Here is a 24947-nt window from a genome sequence, read left to right on the forward strand (position 1 = left end):
GCTGAATGGACCTTTAACAACACCTTTTACTTCACCAACGAGTGAAATGCAAAACAGACAGTCTCCACACTAGAGCTGTTAGACCAACAGGATGATCCACGATTGTTTTGATCTTGTGTTCCACAGGTTTATTATGAAAGTTAGATTTTTATGTTATTCTGTTTCAGCTTCTTGAGGAGAACATCGTCACCTTTGTGAAGAAGGAGCTGAAGGCGTTCCAGAGGGCTCTGAGTGCAGATTCGCCAGAATGCTTAGAGAGTCAGAGGGAGGCTGAAGAGGTGGTGGGTGGTGAGGAGGAAGAGCAGAGGAGGAGCAGCAGAGAGGCTTTTCTAGACATCACACTGCTCTTCCTGAGGAGAATGAAGCAGGAGGACCTGGCTGACTCTCTGCAGAGCAGTAAGAAGCTTTGAACATGTTTGACTTCCTTTCTGCAGCTGTAAATACAAATATGTCTAAAACAAGATTGGAAGGTCAATGACCAAAATCGCCCATGAATAATCTGGTCAAATGATGTGGTGTCGTGCTGCACATGATAATCAAAACATGAAAAAAGAGAACACCACAACAGTTGCCTTTCACTTTGAGCGAGAACCATGTTGATATTGTGCATTGAGCTCCACACACAATCAGCATCCATTTGTCCCTTGAGCTGAATAGATGCCATGAGCTGCAGTTTTATAAACATTTACCAGGAAATCATCACATTTACTGTAACATTCACTCATTGATGTTATTTTGTTATTTCATTCAGAAAGTCCTGCTGCCATTTGCCAACGTAAACACAAATCTAACCTGAAGGAGAGGTTTCAATGTTTGTTTGAAGGCATTGCAAAAGCAGGAAACCCAACAGTTCTGAACCAGATCTACACAGAGCATTACCTCACAGTGGGAGGGAGTGGAGAGGTCAATGATGAACATGAGGTCAGACAGATTGAAACCGCATCCAGGAAACCAAGACCAGAAGCACCAATCAAATGTGAAGATGTCTTTAGAGATAAACCTTTCAAAACATTGATGACAAAGGGAGTGGCTGGCATTGGGAAAACAGTCTTAACACAGAAGTTCACTCTGGACTGGGCTGAAGACCAAGCCAACCAAGATATACAGTTCATATTTCCATTCACTTTCCGAGAGCTGAATCTGCTGAAAGAGAAAAGGCTCAGCTTGGTGGAACTTCTTCATCACTTCTTTCCTGAGACCAAAGAAGCAGGAATCTGCAGTTTTGACAGGAACCACATTGTGTTCATCTTTGATGGTCTGGATGAGTGTCGACTTCCTCTAGACTTCCAGAACAACAAGATCCTGACTGATGTCACAGAGTCAACCTCAGTGGACGTGCTGCTCACAAACCTCATCAAGGGGAGACTGCTTCCCTTTGCTCGCATCTGGATGACCACACGACCTGCAGCAGCCAATCAGATCCCTCCTGAGTGTGTTGACATGGTGACAGAGGTGAGAGGCTTCACTGACCAACAGAAGAATGAGTACTTCAGGAAGAGATTCAGAGATGAAGAGCAGGCAAGCAGAATCATCTCCCACATCAAGACTTCACGAAGCCTCCACATCATGTGCCACATCCCCGTCTTCTGCTGGATCACTGCTACAGTTCTGGACCATGTGTTGAGAACAGATGAAAGAGGAAACCTGCCCAAGACCCTGACTGAGATGTACATCCACTTCCTGGTGGTTCAGTCCAAACAAGGGAATGCCAAGTATCATGGGAGAGCTGTTACAGATCCACTCTGGAATACAGAGACCATAAACATGATGATCTCTCTGGGAAAACTGGCTTTTGAGCAGCTGGAGAAGGGCAACCTGATCTTCTATGAAGCTGATCTGACAGAGTGTGGCATTGATATCACAGCAGCCTCAGTGTACTCAGGAGTGTTCACACAGATCTTTAAAGAGGAGTGTGGGCTGTACCAGGACAAGATGTTCTGCTTTATCCATCTGAGCGTTCAGGAGTTTCTGGCTGCTGTTCATGTCTTTCTGTTATTCATCAACTCTGGTGTCAATTTACTGAGTGAAAAACAGTTAACACCTTTCCTGATATTGAGTGATACATCTTATGTAAAACATCTCTACCAGAATGCTGTGGACAAGGCCTTAAAAAGTCCTAATGGACACATGGACTTGTTCCTCCGTTTCCTCCTGGGACTTTCACTGGAGACCAATCAGACTCTCCTGCAGATACAGCCAAGAAGTAGCTCACAGACCAATCAGGAAACAGTCCAGTACATCAAGGAGAAAATCAGAGAAAATCCATCTCCAGAGAGAAGCATCAATCTGTTCCACTGTCTGAATGAGCTGAATGACCATTCTCTAGTGGAGGAGATCCAACAGTACCTGAGATCAGGAAGCCTCTCCACAGATGAACTCTCCCCTGCCCAGTGGTCAGCTCTGGTCTTCATCTTACTGTCATCAGAAGAAGAACTGGACGTGTTTGACCTGAAGAAATACTCTGCTTCAGAGGAGGCTCTTCTGAGGCTGCTGCCAGTGGTCAAAACCTCCAATAAATCTGTGTAAGTGCCTGAGTAACTGGATAGAAATAGTGAAAATGATATTTTATACAAAAGAGCAATACTTCCAATGTTATTGTTTGTTTTGTTTGTTACTGTATTCTTTTCTCCTTCAGGCTGAGTTGTTGTCGGTTGTCAAATAGAAGCTGTGAAGCTCTGGCCTCAGTTCTCAGCTCCCACTCCTCTAGTCTGAGAGAGCTGGACCTGAGTAACAACATCCTGGAAGATTCCGGAGTGAAGCTGCTCTCTGCTGGACTGCAGAGTCGACACTGTAGACTGGAGACTCTCAGGTAAGATCAGAGTATGATGGTTTGTGTAACAATGTATTGTCACTAGAACATTGCATGCTGGTTTATTTGTGGTAAGACATGTGCAATATAAACCTGCATTATACCAAGTATTATGTTTTATTATTATTTTTCTACTTGCTTCCTTTAATGATATTAGAAGGGTCGGAAGAGTTAGAGTCATCCATGTTTGACCTCTGACACAACAAATTAATAAACATCTATTTTGTCAGGTTGGATCAAAACAAGCTGACGGAGAAATGCTGTCAGGAGTTGTCATCAGTTCTTAGTTCCCAGTCTTCTACTCTGAGAGAGCTGGATCTGAGTAACAACAACGTGCAGGATTCAGGAGTGAAGCTGCTCTCTGCTGGACTGGGGAGTCCACACTGTAGACTTGAGACTCTCAGGCAAGATCAGAGTATGATGGTTTGTGTAACAATATATTGTCACTACAGTCATACATGTTTAACCTCAACAAATGAATAAACATCTATTTTGTCAGGTTGGATCAAAACAAGCTGACAGAGAAATGCTGTCAGGGGTTGTCATCAGTTCTTAGCTCCAGATCATCTTGTCTGAGAGAGCTGAACCTGAGTAACAACGATGTGCAGGATTCAGGAGTGAAGCTGCTCTCTGCGGGACTGGGCAGTCCACAATGTAGACTGGAGATTCTCGGGTTAGTATTACTGATACTGTTAAAGAGATTACAGTTTAAATTCTGGCTTATAAGCACAATAATGTCAGTGAAGTGAGTGGAGAACTCTTATTGGAAAGTTGAAAGAGGAAGATCTGCAAGTCCAGGCCCTTATGGCTCATACAGACTACAAGATCCTCGTTGGGTCGTCCGTCTCTGTTCCTTTCACACTATACAACTGTCTGTCTTGTAATCAGGAGTCTTTGGGCTCTATCGTCGCAATGGTGGTAATTTTCTATTAGCGCTAGTTTTGCGCTGGAATAGCGATGCACAAAGCCCTAATTGTGCGCATGTCGGCCCGCTGTGCTTCGCGTTATCTCGGTGCAAACCTCCATAGGCGTTAATGCCCAAAACAGTATTCACACGTGTGAGCTCATGTCCAGTCCACTCCCCTTAAAAGCCAGTCATGTCTGTGACAGCAGCTTCTTTCACTGACTCCACGGGCAATGCCCAAACCTGCGCACATATCCGCTGAAGTACTTGTTGTGAGGAATGAGGAAATGCCATTTCCTGATATAACAGTGCTTGTCCCTCATCTAGCAAAGCCTTCTGCAGGCTCACGGGAATGAGTTTTGAAATGGAGGGACAATAAAATGTCCCCCCACCGACATGATTGCAAGTTCTTGGTAAACGACACGATAACGTCATAATGACATAAGTGTACCACAAGCCACCTAGTGTTTTGGACGTGTACCGCAGCCAACGCGCAGAGTTACGTTCGAGTATGCACAGTCTCACTGTCGCTGCTAGTCGGTGACAAGGCTCCAAGTCAAGGGTGCGCAATTACCATATCATATATGTACTTATCTGTGTGTGTGTGTGCGCGTGTGTGTGTGTGTGTGTGTGTGTGTGTGTGTAGGCTGTCAGGCTGTCTGCTCACAGAGGAAGGCTGTGCTTCTCTGGTCTCAGCTCTGAGCTCCAACCCCTCCCATCTGAGAGAGCTGGACCTGAGCTACAATCATCCAGGAGCCTCAGGAGAGCTGCTCTCTGCTGGACTGGAGGATCCACACTGGAGACTGGACTCTCTCAGGTATGGACAGGCAAAATCTGCTAGAAGGCTGAGAGTCACACACATTTTCTCTGTCACACTGAGAAGAGGAGGAATATTAAAGACATAAAACAACAAAAATAGACACCTACACAGAGCTTTGTGTATTACTAAGATGTACTACAATAAAAAATAACATTATAAAGGTAAGCCATTGTTGAGAAAAAATCCATTCAATGATCCTTGCCAAGAAAGTTTGTTTTCTGTTGTTCTTCTTGCTGAGTGAAAAGCCATGGCTAACGTTAAAGGGATACGCCAACATCTTCACTTCACTGTGCGTGCATTAGAAAGTGTGTTTCACTCCTCAGTCCTCACTGCTGCTAACGTTAGTTAGATAGCACTACAATGGCAGTCTATGGTACCACCATTCAGTCTCCCAAAATACACATTCTAACAGCGCCAGAAACACTCACATGTACATGTTGTGAAAGGGCCATTTTCGAAGTAAATCTATTCACCTTATGCAGCCCCGCCCACTTGACCCATTGTATCGCGACTTCCTGTTCAAAAGGCCAGCTGTTTTACCTGCTCAAACTAGTCTGACTCACCTGGTCAAACCTAGTTTAACTCACATTATGTGTCACAGGTCTATGAGTCACAGGAAGTGTAAATACAATCGGAACCTCCGATTGTATTTACACTTCCTGTTAGTCTCTGAAGCCTTCTGAATAAAGTGAATAGGGAGAAGAAATAGCAAGAGGGTTCCCTCCAATGAGAATTAGTTCCTCGTTTAACTGGGGCACATGTGTGCACATGCTCAGCCAGTCACTCTTCCAGAGGCGGAGCGCCCACAGTCTGGCTGCCTCTGTTGAGGTGAGCTCAGGCTGAGGACAACCCTGTGTTGTGCTCGTTATTTGGATTAAATTTGGGTGGGTAAAATAAAATATTAATAATCCGAAAATTATTAATATTTCATAAAATTATTAAAATATCAAATATGTAATCCTTGATAAGGATTAACCTAGGGGCACCACCTGCTTGATCGCAGGACCCAACTTTAATCACAGTTAGTCTCTCTGAAGTGTGAAGTCCTAAATCCTTAACAGAGGTTCACCACAATACCACAAAATCACTCTGAAACAGTTGGATTCAATTAAAGCTGACACTATTTATTCTATGTAAAATAAAAAGGGAATATGGGCATTACAATCAACGAATTTCTTCTATAACTAAGTTACATTCCAAATCATTGACCTGTAGGTATGGAAGTGCGTGTGTGTGTGTGTGCGTGTGTGTGTGTGTGTGTGTGTGTGTGTGTGTGTGTGTGTGTGTGTGTGTGGGGACTCAGGTCAGGTCTTAGAGGGGGCAGACTGGTTGCATCACAACATGGCTGCCTCCACAAGACCCTGTGAGTGTGTGTGTGGGTGTGTGTGTGTGTGTGTGTGTGTGTGTGTGTGTGTGTGAGCACGTGCATGTGAGCGTGCACGTGGATGAGAAAGTAGTGCAGGGGAAACAGACGCGACACAATTCACCACTACAGCTGTGCGCTGGCATTTAACTAGTGACGAATTGTGCCGTTTGTCTTAATGCCTAGATCTGCTCACGCAGGATCGGAGGTGGTCTTAACTAGCATTCAGAGATTCACAGTTTCATGCACATTTATACAGTCACAAATAGCTCCAAGTCATACCATTCCGTTCACAGTATTAAATCAATTCACAATATTAAATCAATATTAACAACAGTTCTTCTTATGCTAATCAATCCTAACTTCTGACCGAACTAATAAAGGGAAAAATTAGAGCCAGTCCCTTACTCTGTGCACGAGTTTGAGTTCGGTTTGCAGGGGTCTCTTTCCCAGCTGGAGGAGACGGTGGTCTGGATGCGCGTCCGCTGTCCAGACGAAGAGGAGGGGTGAGGGAGGAACAGACGGTCGGTCTCTGCGGGCCAAGCTGAGGCGCCTTTGGTCTGCTGGGAGGCGGCGATGCCGGCTTCGGAAGAGGAGAGGAGAGGATCTCAGAGCTAGCTTAGCTCTGGGCAGGTAGCACTAGCCTGGTGGTGGCTATGCTATTCTTGGGTCCAGAGGAGTGGGGCCTTGTCCCTCTCTCCCTGTGGTACAGATGATCCTGTTGCAGCGTGCAGCTACTTAGAACTGAAGTCTGGGTGACTTTCTCCTGCATATACAGTAGTGGGGTGCAGGGCGTGTCTGTGTTGTTGGTGAGGCACTCCAATTGGCTCACCTTATCTCGCTGCTGGGGTACAAAAGAGTCGGCTCGGTCCCCTGTGGTTTTATCATAGGTGTGTGAACTCAGCTAGCCTGGTTCCGGGTGCTTGGAATGTGGGGGTTGTGTTCCCTCACTGTGTCTCCACACAGACTGTTAATGTTCACTCAAATGTCTTGCATTCAACATACATGTCCCACTCCAAATGTCTATGTTTACTCAAAATGTCTGGCCCAACATCCCCCCGATGGTTGAAAGGGTGTGTTCTGGCACAGTCTTTCGAGCATCTCCAGGGCCATGCGGCCTGAGGGTGGCAACCCATTGGTTGCCTAGTCCGTAAGGCTGAAAGGAGCAAGTTCATTAGGTCCTACGTTATGTGGTCCTATCTGGGCTCACGTTCGGGCAGGTCACCTGTGTCCGGGCAGGACTATTTCTCAAGCTATTCTATTATTCTATATCACACAAAGCAATACATTCAGATTGTCATCCTATACTACATCACATGAAGCAATACATTCAGATTGTCATACTTCAAGTTTCTTAGGCAGGGCATGGGCCCGGTTCTCTGTCTTGGTCACTTAGCTCTTCGTGTTTACACGATTTGCATAAGGGGAAGGGAGAGAAGGAGTGTGAGATAGTGTGATGACTCAGTCACTAAGGAGGAGTCCGATAGCAATCAGGTTGATGGGGTGTTCAGGGTACTGAGATGACTTGGTTACATGTTTGGTGAATGTGGGTCCAGTCGCCTTGGGGCTGAACTAGACTAGTTTGGTCCCTTCAGCCAGGGGCTGCTGTTGAAGGGTGTCTCCAATCGTGAGATTGTGACATTGAAATGCGTCCATTATCTCAATGTCCACGTCATGTCTGTCGGGGTTGAGATAATGGAGGACAGTGTCATCGATGTGTACTGTGGCCCCTCGGGGGACTGTGTGGAACACCGTCTGATTCATAGGCTCAGTTTAGTGACCGTGTCATAGCGGTTGTGTGACAGTGTTTTAGCCTATATGTTCTGCGGTTCAATGATTGGTAGGTTGGCAAGGAATCCTATTTCTAGATGCTGTGGATCTGTGAAAATTGGGATTGCACTGCCAAGACTATATGCCAAGTGTACCTGAGAGGGCTAGGCCACGGTGGTCGTGGCGGATTTTAAGATTTGTTCAACCAGAGATAGGGAGACTAGGTAGGGGGGTATGTTACCCCCACTCAGACTGGTGACTGAGGAGGATATCTCCCTGTAAGGTCTTGTGTCAAGTCTCTGGTCGCGTGCACATAGGTCTTGTCCTCTCGTACTATGCTGGTTAGAGTCTGTAAGGCATGGAGGTTGAGTCTGAGTTACTGGCAGTAGGGCTCTATGTAGCCTAGGTTAGTGGTTAGTGCATACTGGCGGAGTGAGTGGACATGCACCTATCCTGGCTACCCTACTAAGTCTCGTTCACTACCTCTGTGGTGGGGCTTGCCCCCCCCCCCTTTGGAGGTGTGTACGAGCTGTTAACTGACACTCCCAGTGGCTGCCGCATCAGCGCTGGGTCAGGTGCATGCGTTGGGTTCTGCACCAGAGTGTTGGTTGAACGATTGTCCAACTTAAAGAAAGGAGTGCCGCGCATCGTCATGTTTTGTTCTCTGTGCCGGGGCAACGGCTGGGAGAATGCCTGTTTCTGTCCTGGGCTGATGGCCAGGCGTATGGGAACATTCGCGGTTCGAGCGGGAACTGACGCGCGGGTTTCGTTTGCGGAGAATGCGGGGAGCAGTCGCTCCTGTTTGCACAGGCGGCGGTACAGCTCGGGGCTAGCGGTGGAAACGTTGCGTGCCGGCAGCGATGTGCCAGCTTCCTTGATGACAGTGACTTGTCTGTCTGTGCTAGGCTGGCGGCCAGGTGACGCCCATGGCTTTGGCGTTTGAACCTGAGCCCAAATGCGATTGCTGGAGCAGTCGATGATTGGGACTAGCCGGTCCAGGAGATCCTGGCCAATGAGAAGCGGTTCGGTATCGAGAGGGCTGATGTGAATGGGGTGGCGTATAGTCATCCCCTGGAAGGTGATGTCCAGCAGAGCACGCTCAGCAATGGGGGTTTGGTCTTGTGTGTAGCTGGTGATGCTAACATCACAAGGCTCGATCCGAAGTGGCCTATTGGTGGGTGCATGGCTATGCAGACCTTCTCGAAGGTGTTGGCACTCATCAAGCTGATGGAGGCTCCTGTGTCCACTAAGGCGACGGTGCGAGTGCACCCCCCTACCACCACTGGGGTGTAGATATGATGGGCGTTGCCCTTGCGGACAAGGTTGCCCATGAAAGTTAGAGTAGGACGGTTTGGTGAAGCCTGAGAAGGAGACTTAGGAAGGGATCTGGTTCTTCGGGGTCCCCTCCGCCTGTTGACAAAGCAAACTTTGGCAGGTGGCGGAGGTCCCCCCCCGAGTCATGCGACCGGGGTTTTGTCTGGCTCCGGCGGGGAGCCAGCTGGTTTGTCTTTATCCAAGAACATTTTTACTGTGTCAGCTAAAGCGTTCAGCGCGTCTCGGGTCGACTGGTCTTCCGCGGTTGTTCGCCTGTCCCTACCGTCTGTGCCACTCCCTGGCTTCTTCTTCTTCTTGGGTTTACGTGGTTTCTTCCATGGCTTTTCCTGGGTTTGGCCTTGGAAGTTACCTGACGGGTGTGGGTCCTGGTCTTGGCTCTGCCAGGATCGTCCCTGACTTGGATGGTAGAAGCTACCATGAGGATTTTGGGCCGGCTCCTGGTTCTGCCAGCACTCTCTTCTGTGGTACTCTCTGGGGTCCTCGTCTACTCTCTGCTTGATAGCTTCAGCGGCCCGTCTCGCGAGCATCGGGCAGGAGTACTGACGGTACTCCTGTCGGAGGGCCTGGCAGACGAGTCGGTAGCTCTTTTGAGTCCGACTGGGAAGTACGTCTATGAAATTGCGGGCTGTGCTCGTGGTGGTCTTCCAGACCAGCCAGAGCTTCTCGCGTGTAGTGGGTCGCTCCAGATTGGTGAGAGAGCGATTGACCTCCCGTATGTAACGGTCGATGTTAGAGGCACGGTTAGTCGGGTCAAAGCGTTCTATGTCCTTGGCGAAGGTCCTTGTCCGTCGGTCGCGGACGTCCCTTTCCCGCGTGGTGAGCAGATCCTCAGAGTCGGATGACGGTGAGTCACTGAGGTCGTCCTGCTCCGGGCCGCGCCCCCCCCAATCCAGAAAGGGGTGGGCGTCGCCTCGACCATGGCAACGTCCTTCCTCCCGTCCCGGGGGAGGGGAGGAGTCGATGTAGCGATCATCGCGGTGCTGCCCACCATCGCGCTCGGGCGCCGATGAGGGGTCGCGGTGATGGCGGTCATCATGGCGTGGCGGCGGCGTGTTGTCACGATTGTGATCATCGTGGCGACGCCCCCCCTCGCGCGTGCGTGGTGTGGAGTCGTCGCGGTAGTGACGCTCGCTTCTCCTAGTCTCTTGGTGATCGTCCCAGCGGTCGTCTCCCCCCCACCCCAAAGGTGGGGGGCAGTCGTCGCGGCGACGGTCATCTTGGCGACATGGCGGAGAGTAGGCACGAGGCTCCTCCCCCCGCCGTGACGGCAGGTAGAGGTCCTCATAGCGGCGGCCTTCGCCTCCCAGCCACGGGGGAGCGTGGTCGCTCCTGTATCTATTCCCCCCCTCCTCTTGTGGAGGGGAGACTTCGGTCCTACTGTACTCGAAGTGTGGTTGTTCAAAGGTGGCCCTTTTGTGGCCCCTCTCACGGGTTTGCGAGCCCCCTCGTTCGTCCCTATGCGATAGCCTTAAGGACGGGGACCCGAGTACGACGGGCGTGTCGATGTCGTATGGCGAGGGTTCGGCTCCACTACCGAACCCGTTACGCAGTGCAGCCGGCGTCTGGACGCCGTGCGATGAGGACGCTTGTGGAGGCAGACTTACCTGCCTCTCTTCTCCTGGGACCTGGTGGGGGGTGGATGAGAACGGAAGATTGTCGGTTTCACGCTTACCGTCATTGCCTCCCTCTCCCTCACCCTCTTCCTCAGAATCTGCTTGGGCTGCTCGCAGTTTCTTTTCCAAGTCCTGGATTGTCCTCACTTGGTCTTCGTATGAGACCTCCAGGCACGCATTTTGCCTGTCCAACTCAGTTGCTCGGTTATGCAGCTGTGTGTTGGTTTTTCTGTGAAAGGTTTCTCTGTGGAGAACAAGATAAAGCAGCTCTGACAGCATGGTGCAGTTTACCGTACCTGCACTTTTCATGGCGGCTGCTTTTCCTTCCAACATTTTCTCACATTCTTCTTCTGTGAGCTTCCGCAGATATTCGATCTGTCCTCTCTCCGGAGGAACCGCGTTCATGAGCGCTTCATGTAACAGCTGGTCGGGCGAGGCCGAGTGCTCTGCAGCAGCACTCTGGCTGTTGTGCTCTGACATCTTACCTGCTGGTCAGTGCACTTTTCTTAAGCTTTAGGTGGAGCTCGTACCTGTAGCTTGAATGTCAAATAACTTGACTTGAGAGGCAAACGTAAATAGGCTTGTAGTCAAACTGTGTTTGCGAAAGTCCTATTGTTGAATTTTAAATATAAGCAGGTTTTAATTCAACTGTCGTTGCCTAATGTTAGGAGTTAGTAGCTATGCAAGCTTGAAATAAGGGGTTCTTAAATCAAAACGATTGAACTGTGTTAGATCGTCTGTGTCAGTTTGAATCTGTGTCAGTCTGAGGTTACAGCGTTCCGCAGGCTTGGCATACGCTTACAGTGAATACACAATGCAATTTGGGAGTTTCAGTGTTTCAGTCAAAATTGTGATATTTGTGGTAAATTCTGCTTGAAAGATGCCTCGGGCGGGGCTCCAAATTTTGTGCTCGTTATTTGGATTAAATTTGGTTGGGTAAAATAAAATATTAATAATCCGAAAATTATTAATATTTCATAAAATTATTAAAATATCAAATATGTAATCCTTGATAAGGATTAACCTAGGGGCACCACCTGCTTGATCGCAGGACCCAACTTTAATCACAGTTAGTCTCTCTGAAGTGTGAAGTCCTAAATCCTTAACAGAGGTTCACCACAATACCACAAAATCACTCTGAAACAGTTGGATTCAATTAAAGCTGACACTATTTATTCTATGTAAAATAAAAAGGGAATATGGGCATTACAATCAACGAATTTCTTCTATAACTAAGTTACATTCCAAATCATTGACCTGTAGGTATGGAAGTGCGTGTGTGTGTGTGTGTGCGTGTGTGTGTGTGTGTGTGTGTGTGTGTGTGTGTGTGTGTGTGTGTGTGTGTGTGTGTGGGGACTCAGGTCAGGTCTTAGAGGGGGCAGACTGGTTGCATCACAACATGGCTGCCTCCACAAGACCCTGTGAGTGTGTGTGTGTGTGTGTGTGTGTGTGTGTGTGTGTGTGTGTGTGTGTGTGTGTGTGTGTGTGTGTGTGTGTGAGCACGTGCATGTGAGCACGTGCATGTGAGCGTGGACGTGGATGAGAAAGTAGTGCAGGGGAAACAGACGCGACACAATTTACCACTACAGCTGTGCGCTGGCATTTAACTAGTGACAAATTGTGCCGTTTGTCTTAATGCCTAGATCTGCTCACGCAGGATCGGAGGTGGTCTTAACTAGCATTCAGAGATTCACAGTTTCATGCACATTTATACAGTCACAAATAGCTCCAAGTCATACCATTCCGTTCACAGTATTAAATCAATTCACAATATTAAATCAATATTAACAACAGTTCTTCTTATGCTAATCAATCCTAACTTCTGACCGAACTAATAAAGGGAAAAATTAGAGCCAGTCCCTTACTCTGTGCACGAGTTTGAGTTCGGTTTGCAGGGGTCTCTTTCCCAGCTGGAGGAGACGGTGGTCTGGATGCGCGTCCGCTGTCCAGACGAAGAGGAGGGGTGAGGGAGGAACAGACGGTCGGTCTCTGCGGGCCAAGCTGAGGCGCCTTTGGTCTGCTGGGAGGCGGCGATGCCGGCTTCGGAAGAGGAGAGGATCTCAGAGCTAGCTTAGCTCTGGGCAGGTAGCACTAGCCTGGTGGTGGCTATGCTATTCTTGGGTCCAGAGGAGTGGGCCCTTGTCCCTCTCTCCCTGTGGTACAGATGATCCTGTTGCAGCGTGCAGCTACTTAGAACTGAAGTCTGGGTGACTTTCTCCTGCATATACAGTAGTGGGGTGCAGGGCGTGTCTGTGTTGTTGGTGAGGCACTCCAATTGGCTCACCTTATCTCGCTGCTGGGGTACAAAAGAGTCGGCTCGGTCCCCTGTGGTTTTATCATAGGTGTGTGAACTCAGCTAGCCTGGTTCCGGGTGCTTGGAATGTGGGGGTTGTGTTCCCTCACTGTGTCTCCACACAGACTGTTAATGTTCACTCAAATGTCTTGCATTCAACATACATGTCCCACTCCAAATGTCTATGTTTACTCAAAATGTCTGGCCCAACACCTGGGAGAAGGAAATCAATTTTTTTTAAATGGCCGTTTCACAAATCCGATCGTGGCAGTTCTTTGTATGTACATCAAACACATTAACCTCATGTTTTTGTATCTGTTGGGGAGCTATTTCCAACCAATTTTACAAGATTGATGGGGCTGGGGAACTGTTTGTCCGTGCTGGCCATCCTGGCTGCAGACACAGTAGGGGCTGAACATGCAGAGACCGCAACATTTACACTGGATACACTGCATAGGGCAGGTATCCTGCTAGTTATAATTAAGATCTGTTAAAAGAAAATGATTAAAATTCCTTCAGAGTGGATAAAGATCTTTAACCATTTTAAAAGAAGATATTTGAAAAAAGGATAAAGAAGTTTTAAAATCTTGAAGAATATAGGATAAAGATGTCTAACATTTTTTGAACTCGTTGTTATGCCAGACCATAGGCAAAGTTTGAACTTTAGGGTTGAGGGAGCAGAAAAAATCTAGAGGAAAATTAATAATTAGGATAGCAGCAGGTACATTTATCCTGACTTAATGTCACCAATGAGAGCAGGTTCCAAGGCCAGTCTTGTTAGAGCATTCTGTGCGCAGAATGACAAGACGATTCTCCTATAGGTCAATTCTGTGACGTGTGTGAGCTGAATACGCACATGCCCTTCCTACTAGGCAGAATCCTCCCAAGTGATGGTGTAACATTACGTTAGACTACGTGGGCTGCTGTGGACACCACAGCAGCCCAGGCTGCAGTAGGCTAGTAGGCTACTGTTTATAGTTTCTGGAGTCCGCATGGACTCAGCCTGGAGGAGACGTGGAGAGAGAGGATCGAGAGAGACAGAGTGAGACAGAGGGGAGCAAAGTAACATTGTGTAGCCTGCAGATCTGACAAGCGTGTAGCCTAACCAAATGAGAAAGTTGTTAAAAGGAGAGACCTACCGGTATGAGTGCTTGAGCACTGAGCAGCAGTGTAGCGTACGTTTAAATGTACAGCATGGTAATTGCCTGTCATGGGTGCGCATGTGAGATGCCCGTGCAGGCGGTTGCATCACCACAGTAATGGAATTTAGACCAGCTGCAGCTAGAACTTTGGTGTAGTTCAGTGTGATTTCCCACACATTCAATATGATTCGGTATGACGTATTGAAATTATTTCTTATCACTCTGTCATCTTGGTCACCCCGACCCCCCCCCCCCCGCATTGTCCTGTCTTAAATGCAAGGTAAAATGCAAATGAAGTAGTCACATGATCAAATGTTTCATTCTCTCTTTAACGTTTCCATCATCAAAGCGATTCTGCTCATCTGACTTTGTTTATTCCTCCAGAGTGGACCATGATGCAGTGCAGTGGTTGAAACCAGGTCTGAGGAAATGTAAGTATGAATTTAGTTTGATTCATGAAAACAAAGTAACACATTATACTAACAAAAATACTGAAAGAGTGCAGATCTCCACCAGGTGCCGCTATGCCTAACCATAACCTAACCTGACGATCCTCAAATGGCTCATTTCCACCACATATAAGAGCACAGTACAGCTCTACTCTACCTGGCCTTACTCGGCTCTATTTGATATAGACTGTTTCCATAGCAAGTTTACTCGCCTCCGCCCACACCTGGTCGTCATAGCGACCGCATATCTGCCCTCCGCCCATGTAGGCTAACATATAACGTTAAAATTAAATCCATACACAGAACTTATAAACTGGTTATGAAATACTGTTGCCTCTAAATGACCGACATGGGCAAATGTGACCATCGTCCAGGAGAATGGATATCAATTTGTTGTTATTTACATCCATGCACTGCGCGGGGGACGGGGGTTACACTACGAGGAGAAGGGAAGCCACTACCCCGGTGGCCACTCACCAGGCAAGACCGCGGCTTCGCTAAACCCCCACCTCCGGCCTAGCGGAGCCGACCTAGCATATAACTACAAAGGGCTTCCCGAGCAGCTGACTTTTTCTCTCTCAAAACAATTGACCTATCGCTAAGCCACGCCCCGAACGCAGACGAGCCAATCACAATGCGTGCAGCTCTACAATACACTCATCATACATTCTCAGAGCTCCATAGAGAAGCACTAGAAAACGCGAGTTTCCTCTGGTTTTATACATTTATAAGTTGAAAAAATGGTCAAACGATGTGCATGGGGGTAAATGCAACATTACGAGGTATCCTGGGAGGCCAGGCAATTGATAATATTAAACTAGTAAACGTAGATCCACTCACATCCACAATGCTACTGTTTTGGACGTTAAATCTGTAATCGTGGTGACAGCGAGATGACGAGTCTTCTCCCTCATTTGGCTTCCATGATCCAAAAGGTATCGTAAAATCATCATGGTATTCAGAAAGTCGGCAAAATAAAATGCTGAATTATGCGAGTTTCCAGTCATTACGTTATGCGCGTGGAGTTGGTGAAGAGATAGAGAGGGGAGGCTGGCCAGCGAGACTAAGAGGAGGCACACTGATGTGATTATAACATTGCCAGACACCAGTCAAACCCTAAAACGAGGGAATTAATCCCGTTCTCCAAATAAATGTGACGTAGTCTAAAGAGAAAAGATCCAGGAGGAAAACATGATGTTAAAAGCTGTAAGCTATGCCTCTGCTGATCTGCTACACCACCACCCATGCGTGTGTGCCGTTGTCTCGCTGTGAAAAACATCTACATTATTTAACGTTTCTTGATTGTACAGAGGTACATGAAATAGATTACCAGGCGCCGCTCTTCAATTCGGCATATAGGCTATATAATCCACGGAGAGGTTACTCTTAAGTGTATGTCAATTCTGGATGTGAGTCGTCTGTTATCCCCGCCTGCTGTCTTCCTCCGTTAAAACGTTTGATTAAAGATTCGCTAAAGCCGTTTCCAAGAATGCACGTATCGCATTTATTTTTATTGATAGCTTTAAATGTTATAGGCTGCTGCCATGGCATAGTGAAGTACTTTCTGATGGCTTGTAGACGATATCAGGCCTCAAAAAGTTGTGAAGAGCGTCTTGGGATATAACTTTAACAGTGACGGCTTCCATTCTACTCAGCCTGCCCTGTGTTTGTCCGAGTGAGGACGGGGGGGGGGCTTAGCGATAGGTCAATTGAAAACCACCGTCATGTTAAGGCTGAGCCTGGAGATCAATTTTATTTCACCAGAGCCGAAGGCAGCAACACAAAAGACTGATGGAAATAACAGAAGAGAAGGTAAAGTCCCACTGTTATCCAGCATTGACAGAAAGTATCCAGACACAGTAGACACGATTCTGCCTGACCAATCAGTCGTCTGCAGTGTTTTCACGTCACTGTATGGTAGCGGTTGGAACCTCAACAAAGCAGGGACCAAAACTAGCACGACTCAACCCCGACTCAACCCGGCCTGTCCAGGTCTTTGATCGGTGGAATGAGACAAAAAAGTGAGGCGAGCTGGGCAGGGCCGCACTAAGGTCGCTTTCACATATAAGCTGGTGGACTCGGTGCGATTCGGGGGGGTGAAGTTGCAACATTTTTGCAATTTTCATTTGGTCTGGTTCGCTTTCACACAGCAATTTGTAGGGTTAGGGTTAGGGTTAGGGTTAGGCACAAAGCGCACAAAACTTTCTGAACAATGTCACGCGGTCGAACACTCACTCGTCTATTGGACAGAATAGAGAAGGGAAATCTCTCCTCTCTTCAGCAGGCTTCTTGCCTGGCTGAGGGTTGACTGAACAACACAAGTGAATCCGCAAAACACAAAACATGGAGCAACACCACCTGCGATATTAGGGTTTCTGGTTTTACTTTGGTGTTACTATCAAATAAATATTTGACAAGAATGTGCCCAATATGAGCAGCAGATGAGGCAGCAAGCTGTTGAACATTTTTTCCTGCAGATGAGACGAGTAGGCTACGTACCGAAGGAGATAGGCAAGCTAGCTGTTGAGAAACGATGTGTTGTTATGATGACGTACGTCAGGACGTGCACGTACTGTACACGTGTGCACGCCGCAGTGTTTGTTTTTGCTCCCTTCTACCATCTTCTACTCATGATGCACTGCATGAGTGCATCAGATGCAGTCTTGTGTTTAGTCCGGTTTGCTTTCACACAACAAACGAACCGCGCCAGGGTTCACTTGGAAGCGAACCGAGACCCACGTTTACAAGCGGACCAGAGTTCGTTTGTTTGTTCCGCCTCAGAGTTCGTTTGCGCTTTCACACCACCCCAAACGAAGCGCACTATCCGAGGAAATGAACTCTGGCACTGTGAAAGCGGACTAATCAGCTTATATGTGAAAGCGACCTAATACCAGCGGTGGAAATGGGCCAAAACTGCGGACTCTGGTCCGGATCCGGACACAGAAGCGATCCTATCTGGACCCAGCCATATAACCTAGAAATAATTGAGAATTATTAAATTTTCACAGAGCGCTTCTATTTGAAACTGTAGGCTACCGCTTTATAGCCATTATGGTATTTGTTTATCAGCACAGGAAACTCGCTGACCAATGCATGCGTTGTAAATCATCACACGTGATTCTACTCAGCCAATCAAATGTGTGAGTGGGGGCTGCCTGCCTGCACAGCGAGTGACACACACACACACACACACACACACACACACACACACACACACGCACACACACACACAGGGGGAGAGATGAGGATGAGGCTGCAGTCAGAGAATATGTGAGCCAGAGAGGAGTTATGTACATGGTGTGCTCTAAAAAGAGAGGAGTTATGTCACATGGTGTGCTCTAAAAAGAGAGGAGTTATGTCACATGGTGTGCTCTAAAAAGAGAGGAGTTATTTCACATGGTGTGCTCTAAAAAGAGAGGAGTTATTTCACATGGTGTGCTCTAAAAAGAGAGCAGTTATGTCACATGGTGTGATCTAAAAAGAGAGGAGTTATTTCACATGGTGTGCTCTAAAGAGAGGAGTTATTTCACACGGTGTGCTCTAAAAAGAGAGGAGTTATTTCACATGGTGTGCTCTAAAAAGAGAGGAGTTATGTCACATGGTGTGCTCTAAAAAGAGAGGAGTTATGTCACATGGTGTGATCTAAAAAGAGAGGAGTTATTTCACATGGTGTGCTCTAAAAAGAGAGGAGTTATTTTACATGGTGTGCTCTAAAAAGAGAGCAGTTATTTCACATGGTGTGCTCTAAAAAGAGAGGAGTTATGTCACATGGTGTGCTCTAAAAAGAGAGGAGTTATGTCACATGGTGTGCTCTAAAAAGAGAGGAGTTATGTCACATGGTGTGCTCTAAAAAGAGAGGAGTTATGTCACATGGTGTGCTCTAAAAAGAGAGGAGTTATGTCATGGTGTGCTCTAAAAAGAGAGGAGTTATTTCACATGGTGTGCTCTAAAAATAGAGGATTATGTCACATGGTGTGCTCTAAAAAGAGAGGAGTTATTTCACATGCTGTGCTCTAAAAAGAGAGGAGTTATGTCACATGGTGTGCTCTAAAAAGAGGAGTTGTGTCACATGGTGCATGCTCTAAAAAGAGAGGAGTTATGTCACATGGTGTGATCTAAAAAGAGAGGAGTTATTTCACATGGTGTGCTCTAAAAATAGAGGAGTTATGTCACATGGTGTGCTCTAAAAAGAGGAGTTATGTCACATGGTGTGCTTTAAAAAGAGGAGTTATGTCACATGGTGTGCTCTAAAAAGAGAGGAGTTATGTCACATGGTGTGCTCTAAAAAGAGAGGAGTTATGTCACATGGTGTGCTCTAAAAAGAGAGGAGTTATATCACATGGTGTGCTCTAAAAAGAGAGGAGTTACAGTATGTCACATGGTGTGCTCTAAAAAGAGAGGAGTTATTTCACATGGTGTGCTCTAAAAAGAGGACAGTACAGCAGACAGCGAAAACACTGTATTTAATCAAGACTGGACAGACTCTTACATGTTGATTCTTCCCACGGAGGGCAGTTCAAAACCACCATGTCTCATTGCTAAGGGTGATGCGAATTTGAAGCGCCACTCCGAGACAAAGCCCACACACACTCTAATAGAGCAACACTGCCGTAATGTTAAAAATACACTTGATATCGGCATTGGCCGGCTGCAATCCTGAATGCAAATTTTGGCGGAGAAGATAAACTCACAGGGTGAAGCAGCTGCTCCACCTAAAGTAAGAGGAGAAGATAAACTGACAGGGTGAAGCAGCTGCTCCACCTAAAGTAAGAGGAGAAGATAAACTCACAGGGTGAAGCAGCTGCTCCACCTAAAGTAAGAGGAGAAGATAAACTGACAAGGTGAAGCAGCTGCTCCACCTAAAGTCAGATTTGACCCTGATGTCTCAATAAGTGTAGCCGGATTGTCAGTGGAAAATGGAGAGAATATACGTGAAGAAGCCCAATCACTTCTTGCAGAAGGCCTCGGTATTCAGGCCGAAATTGGCGATGCGATTCGACTAGATGGTAGAGGAGGGCAGCCAGGGCTGGTGAAAATTGTATGTGCATCTAGCAGAGCATGTGAGCGGAGCGGAGCGGTGATAATTACCGCTCCTCACTCCTGGAGCGACCCCGTCCACCTTCTCCAGCACTCAAGGCCGCTCCCGGCCGCTCCGCTCCAGACTGCTTCCCGCTCCATACAGATTTCACCCGCTCGCACTCACCGCTCCGCTCAAAAGAATAAAAAATAAAAAAAGGCCAGGGTGTTTTAATTTGCGTTTAAACGCCTGGGCAATGGGCATTGTTCTCTACAAATAACATGAGCTCAGCAGAGTCGGCTGCATGTTCATTTCTCTTCCTTCTCGCCTCGCGGCAAGCTGGCAAGAAAATAGTGGGCGTGCACATGGCCACGCACCGATGCATTCTGGTTGGAACATGTTGTGATCGAAACTGGAGCGGGACTGAGCGGGTGATGGGTGCCGCTCCAACTTTCGCTCCGGTACCACTCTGGTCCCCGCTCACCGCTCAAGCCAAAATCCCCCCGCTCGCTCCACACTCCGCTCTGCACCGCTCACATGCTCTGGCATCTAGAGAAGAAAATAATTGCATTCTCCGCCAAAAATACAAGATGAAGAATCACCCTGGATATGGAAAAGTATATGTACGTTCAGCTAAATCTCACACGGACCAGCTGATTGAAATTAACTTTAAAACACTGCTTTGAGAAATCCCAGCCGGGAAAGATTTCTTTATTACGGGAAGTGACCGGCTCATAAAGGGTGGGACATAGGCCTACTCCACGCAGACGGGAGATGGACAGAGACGAGACGGGGCTGACAGGGCGGCCGCGGGAGCCAGCACGAGCGAAACAGGAGAGAGGACCACAGCAAGCGCCGTGATGATCACAGGGGACCTGCTAGACGACATCCTGACAATGAGCCTTTTAAGCTGGGAATATGCTTTTAGAGCTTTTATACTCTGTGCGGTTTCTGCTCGCGGAAGTGAGCGCCAGTCTTGAAAACTCCACTTTATTTGCGGAGGGGCGTGTCGGCTGATTTGACGTCACTTTTCCGCACGGACACTCGTGGTACTCGCCGATGCGGGAAGCATAATTCCAGTTTAAGCCGTAATGAAGAGAAGGAAGCGAATGCATGAAGTTTTCCACACTCACACAGATAGGCTACATGAACATATTTATTTTTTACATTGAAATATAAATGGATGGACACTAGTAAACTGACCTCAGAATATCCATTTTACAGTCATTAAATGCAGATATTGTTTCTTTAAATGAGACTCATCTTCAAGGGGAAATGTTATTGAGTTGGATGGGTATGTATGGTTTGGTTTAACACTTTGAGTGCCACGGCCCTTGGGCAAAAGGTGCTGTACTGTGCCACATAGGCCGCAATGCATTTTAAAACAGTCATATAATTTCTTTAATAATTACTATGTAAACACTGAACACGCACAAATAACGATGAGACTCTCTTCTATCACCTGCAAAAAAAAGTTTATTGATCCCATTTTCCGTTCTTTAGTTATCAGCCGGAGAAGATAGCTTGATTTAACAAAAAAGAGCAGTTTTTTTTTAGAAGCTGAGATAATGGCCCTTTTGTGAAATTAAACATTTCAAACACATCACTGACTCTGAAGCTAATTTTCTGATGTAGTCACACCTCAAAAATAATTTCCTTCAATAAAACAGTGAAGGCCAGGGAATTTTGTTTGGAAGAATAATATTTTTAGCTGCAACCAGCAGCGCTGGCCCCTGCGTGCGCTGCTGGTTGCAGCTTCTTGCTGATCTTGATTTGCTGCTGGTGGACATCGGATATTCTGGCTTGCGTTTGCCAACCCTGTCCTGCTGTCTGGGTCAGTGTTGTGTGCTGCTCTGCGTGCCCCACCTCCCCCCCTCCTCCTCCCCCCCCCCGTTGTGGGAGGAGTGTCTCTCTGCTCTGCTCGGCTCTGCTGTTTGCTCTGCGTGTGCTCAGCACTGAAAAAGTCCGCTAGATCCAGCTTTTTTACAGCCGCGTGTACCAGCTCCCATGCTTCCAGTTGAGAATAATAACAAATCCACGGCTGATCATGCGAATGGGCTGTTGCAGCGGACACTGAGGTGCTCAATTGTGATAGCAGATTGGCTGCTGCAGGGGCACAGCTAAACGTTATGCTTCAATGAAGCAGCTGCATACGGACGGATGCGATGCGATTTCCTTTTCCCCAACGACTTCTTCTGTGTTTTACTCCACGTTCTCTCATCTGGAGAGCGCTGTCGCCACCTAAGGGTTCTGTAAAATAGGTTAGACACATTCAATAGCTCTCATATTGTAAGAGGCGATGTAAGAAGCTGAGATGGACACCCCCCCGTCAAAAAAACAATTTCGAGTTATTGACGCCATTTGGCGTCGCTGGCACTCTACGGTAAATTTCTAATGACGCCATATGGCGTCGCTGGCACTCAATGTGTTAAATAGGAAAATGCATATTAAAGCACCTAGAGCATCAGGAGGAGTATAGGGATGTTAGTTAGATCCAGTTTATTTGAAGAATATAAGATTGAAATAATTGAAAAAGTTGATGGGATTATAGGCCTATTATTTCAACATAAGTTATTATCAGGATATAGCTTTATCATATTTTCTTGCTACCTTCCACCTGAAAATCCCCCCTGGGGAAGAGATGCCTCAGCTTTTTTGTGCCAATTATTAAGTTTGATATGTCAGTTTTCTGAAGTAGATGCCATTTATATTGGTGGAGATGTGAACGCTAGAATTGGAAATATGGAAGATTTTATCCCTACTATTGATTCTATCCCCAGGCGAGTTGCAATTAATGATTATGTTAATAAACACTAGAAACACCTAGAATTTCTAAGAGACTCTAGAATGTGTGTACTTAACGGAGGATCGATCCACTAATGATGATTTTACATCAGTGCTGAAATGGACGCGGAAAAGGAAGTGACGGTGGCTTTTCCGTCACTTCCGCTTTCCTTTTCCGCATCCATTTAGGCTATTCACTAGGGGTGTCACGATACTACCCTCAGTTCATGATACGATACGATACACAATATTGGGTTCACCATAACGATACCATACCATATTTATTATTTTTTGACAAAACTTGAATAATGAAAATATATGACTGGAAAAATAGTCTTATTTGAAATACACAAAATGCAATGCTGTTGTTGGAAATTGTTATAATAACTATAAAACAACATGGAAGATAAGGCTTATATTGCATAATGTGTCACACTGTCACAAACTAAACGTTTGTTGCATGGTAGCCCTAAAAGAAAAATAAACTATACAATCTATATCTTAAATAACTTATGCAGGCAACGAGCTGTGTATTGTGTAGGCTACTATCTTCATATTTAATTGTCATCCTCTTAAGAGGACGATTCCTCTTCAATTAATTATCTCACTGCACTGTATGTTGAGCGCTGCGGAGCGTTAATTGACGATTGAAACGTAACAAGTTAACGTTACTCGTACAATTAGACATGGTAATCGTAACGTAGGCTACAATTAGAAATTGTTTTCGGGAGTACAGAGCTGCATCGCCTAATGACAGATAGCCTATTATTCACATTAGACGCATTCAGAGCGAGATTAATTTGTAAGCTATACTATTAACTGCTTACCCGACATGTTATGGGGGTACGGTGGCGCAGTGGTAAGCGCTGTCGCCTCACTGTTGGACGGTCCTGGGTTCGATTCTCGCCTGGGACACTGTGGGTGCTGTGGTTGTGTTCCCCCCCATATCTTCAGTGCCTACTGCCCAGGTGGGTTATCTCGTCGTAAGGGCCTTTCTCTCTGTGTGGAGTTTGCATGTTCTCCCCATGCTCCCCCAGGGGGTTCCTCCGTATATAACCCCCCCACTAAAAACATGCAGAAGATCAGATCGTCATCGTCATCCGACCAGTGACGACAACATCCGAAGTTGGTCCCCGGGCACTGTACGAGAAAGCGACCACTGCTCCTGGCTTGCCCCTCGGAGGAAAGGACATGCCTGGATGGGTTAAATGCAGAGGACACTTTTCACCGGCCACCGTCAGCATGAGTGTGTTGTGGCCGCATGCATGTGTTGTGGTGTTCGTGTGACAATAAAAGACGGGCTTGTCCGTTACGAGAGAGAGAGTTTTTTTATGCCCGTGGAATCAATGGCACGAACTAGTTCATTTCAGACTACTGTAGGTCTAGTCTTTAGAGATGAGGGGAGACATCTCGCCTGCCACGGACCGGCGGGGTCTCCCTGTCAGAGTGTCCGTCCGTGCCTCTGACAGTGCAGGCGGCAGACACACACAGCCAGTGCGCTGCTGTCATCCACTGAAACATGCGGTCTGCATGGGGATAACCGCACAGGGAAACGTGAATAAGTGTTGCGCAAACTTCGCCAGCAATGCATTAATCTATAAATAGCACATTTAATCTTGTCGGTTATTTAATGAGCGTCGGTTTAGTCCCCATTTCAAGCAAAGTAATGAAAAAGATAGAGAGAGAATACAGATCAGTGCCGGCCCATCAGTCTCTCCACGATATCGTCACGTTTTGATATCGCGCAATTCCGTGGGACTTTGATATCGCGGAATTTCGTGGGACTAAATATCGTGACATCCCTACTATTCACTAATAATATTAAAACTGCATAGAAGACGTCAACTCGTCAACAGTGGAAAATTACTGGAAAGTCATGACTCATGGTGCAAGTTGTTATTAAACAGTGGAGCACGGACGCGGAAAAGGAAGTGACGTGGCAGGAGAGGCGCGCTGTACAGGAAGCTGGGACTAATGGTAGGGCTGTCCCAGAGTCTATTTTTCCCCCAAAACATAGACTCTGCCTTATCAGATTGATAATGTAGTAAACTGAGCTAAAGCATCAATATGACAGCTTGATGAGGCTTCATGAGCTGAAAGTCAGGTGCAATGAAATGAAAGAAGTGGACTTGGTCAGAAGACTTGGCTATGAGAAGAAGTCCATTCAATGATTTGTTCTCTGTCTTTCTAATCAAATCATGACTTTAGGCCAGGCAGCAAACCAAGGAAGTGATAAAAGCTGTATCCCTCAACTGGCGCCACTCTGAGACGAAGCGCGCACACATACAAACGCGAGACATCTGCATGAGCTGTCTCAACAACACACACACACACACACACACACACACACACACACACAGACACACACAGACACACACACACACACACACACACACACACACACACACACACACACACACACAGGAGAGCTAGATGTTTGGGCAGCTCTTACAGTGTGACCTGTAGTCTGGGGCTAAAAGCATAGACCGTCTAAAGATATGGACAGAGTCAGCATCACGTCATCCATTGGTTTTTGAAGCCTAGAGCAGTGATACTCAACTGGCGGCCCGCGGGCTGTGTTTATTTTAATTTTTACAGTGCACCTGAACGCAACATGCAAGATACCCGCTGAATAAGTGTCCAAATGT

The 24947-nt window shown here is 46.9% G+C and overlaps 1 protein-coding gene across 1 annotated transcript in view; it reads left to right on the top strand.

Annotated features, from left to right (window-relative positions):
- Positions 1-270: 270 nt before the first annotated feature.
- LOC310791950 (protein NLRC3-like) overlaps positions 271-24947 on the top strand; it is a 37123-nt gene continuing 12446 nt past the window's right edge. Inside the window, exons 1-7 of the mRNA XM_083653632.1 lie at positions 271-396; positions 752-2522; positions 2636-2809; positions 3040-3232; positions 3346-3482; positions 4360-4530; positions 14434-14480. Coding sequence (XP_083509758.1) covers positions 360-396; positions 752-2522; positions 2636-2809; positions 3040-3232; positions 3346-3482; positions 4360-4530; positions 14434-14480 — 2530 coding nt within the window. The 5' untranslated portion in view covers positions 271-359. The remainder of the gene's footprint in view (positions 397-751; positions 2523-2635; positions 2810-3039; positions 3233-3345; positions 3483-4359; positions 4531-14433; positions 14481-24947) is intronic.

This window comes from Poromitra crassiceps (genome assembly GCF_964638095.1).
Source record: "Poromitra crassiceps genome assembly, chromosome: 17".
Classification (NCBI taxonomy): domain Eukaryota; kingdom Metazoa; phylum Chordata; class Actinopteri; order Beryciformes; family Melamphaidae; genus Poromitra; species Poromitra crassiceps.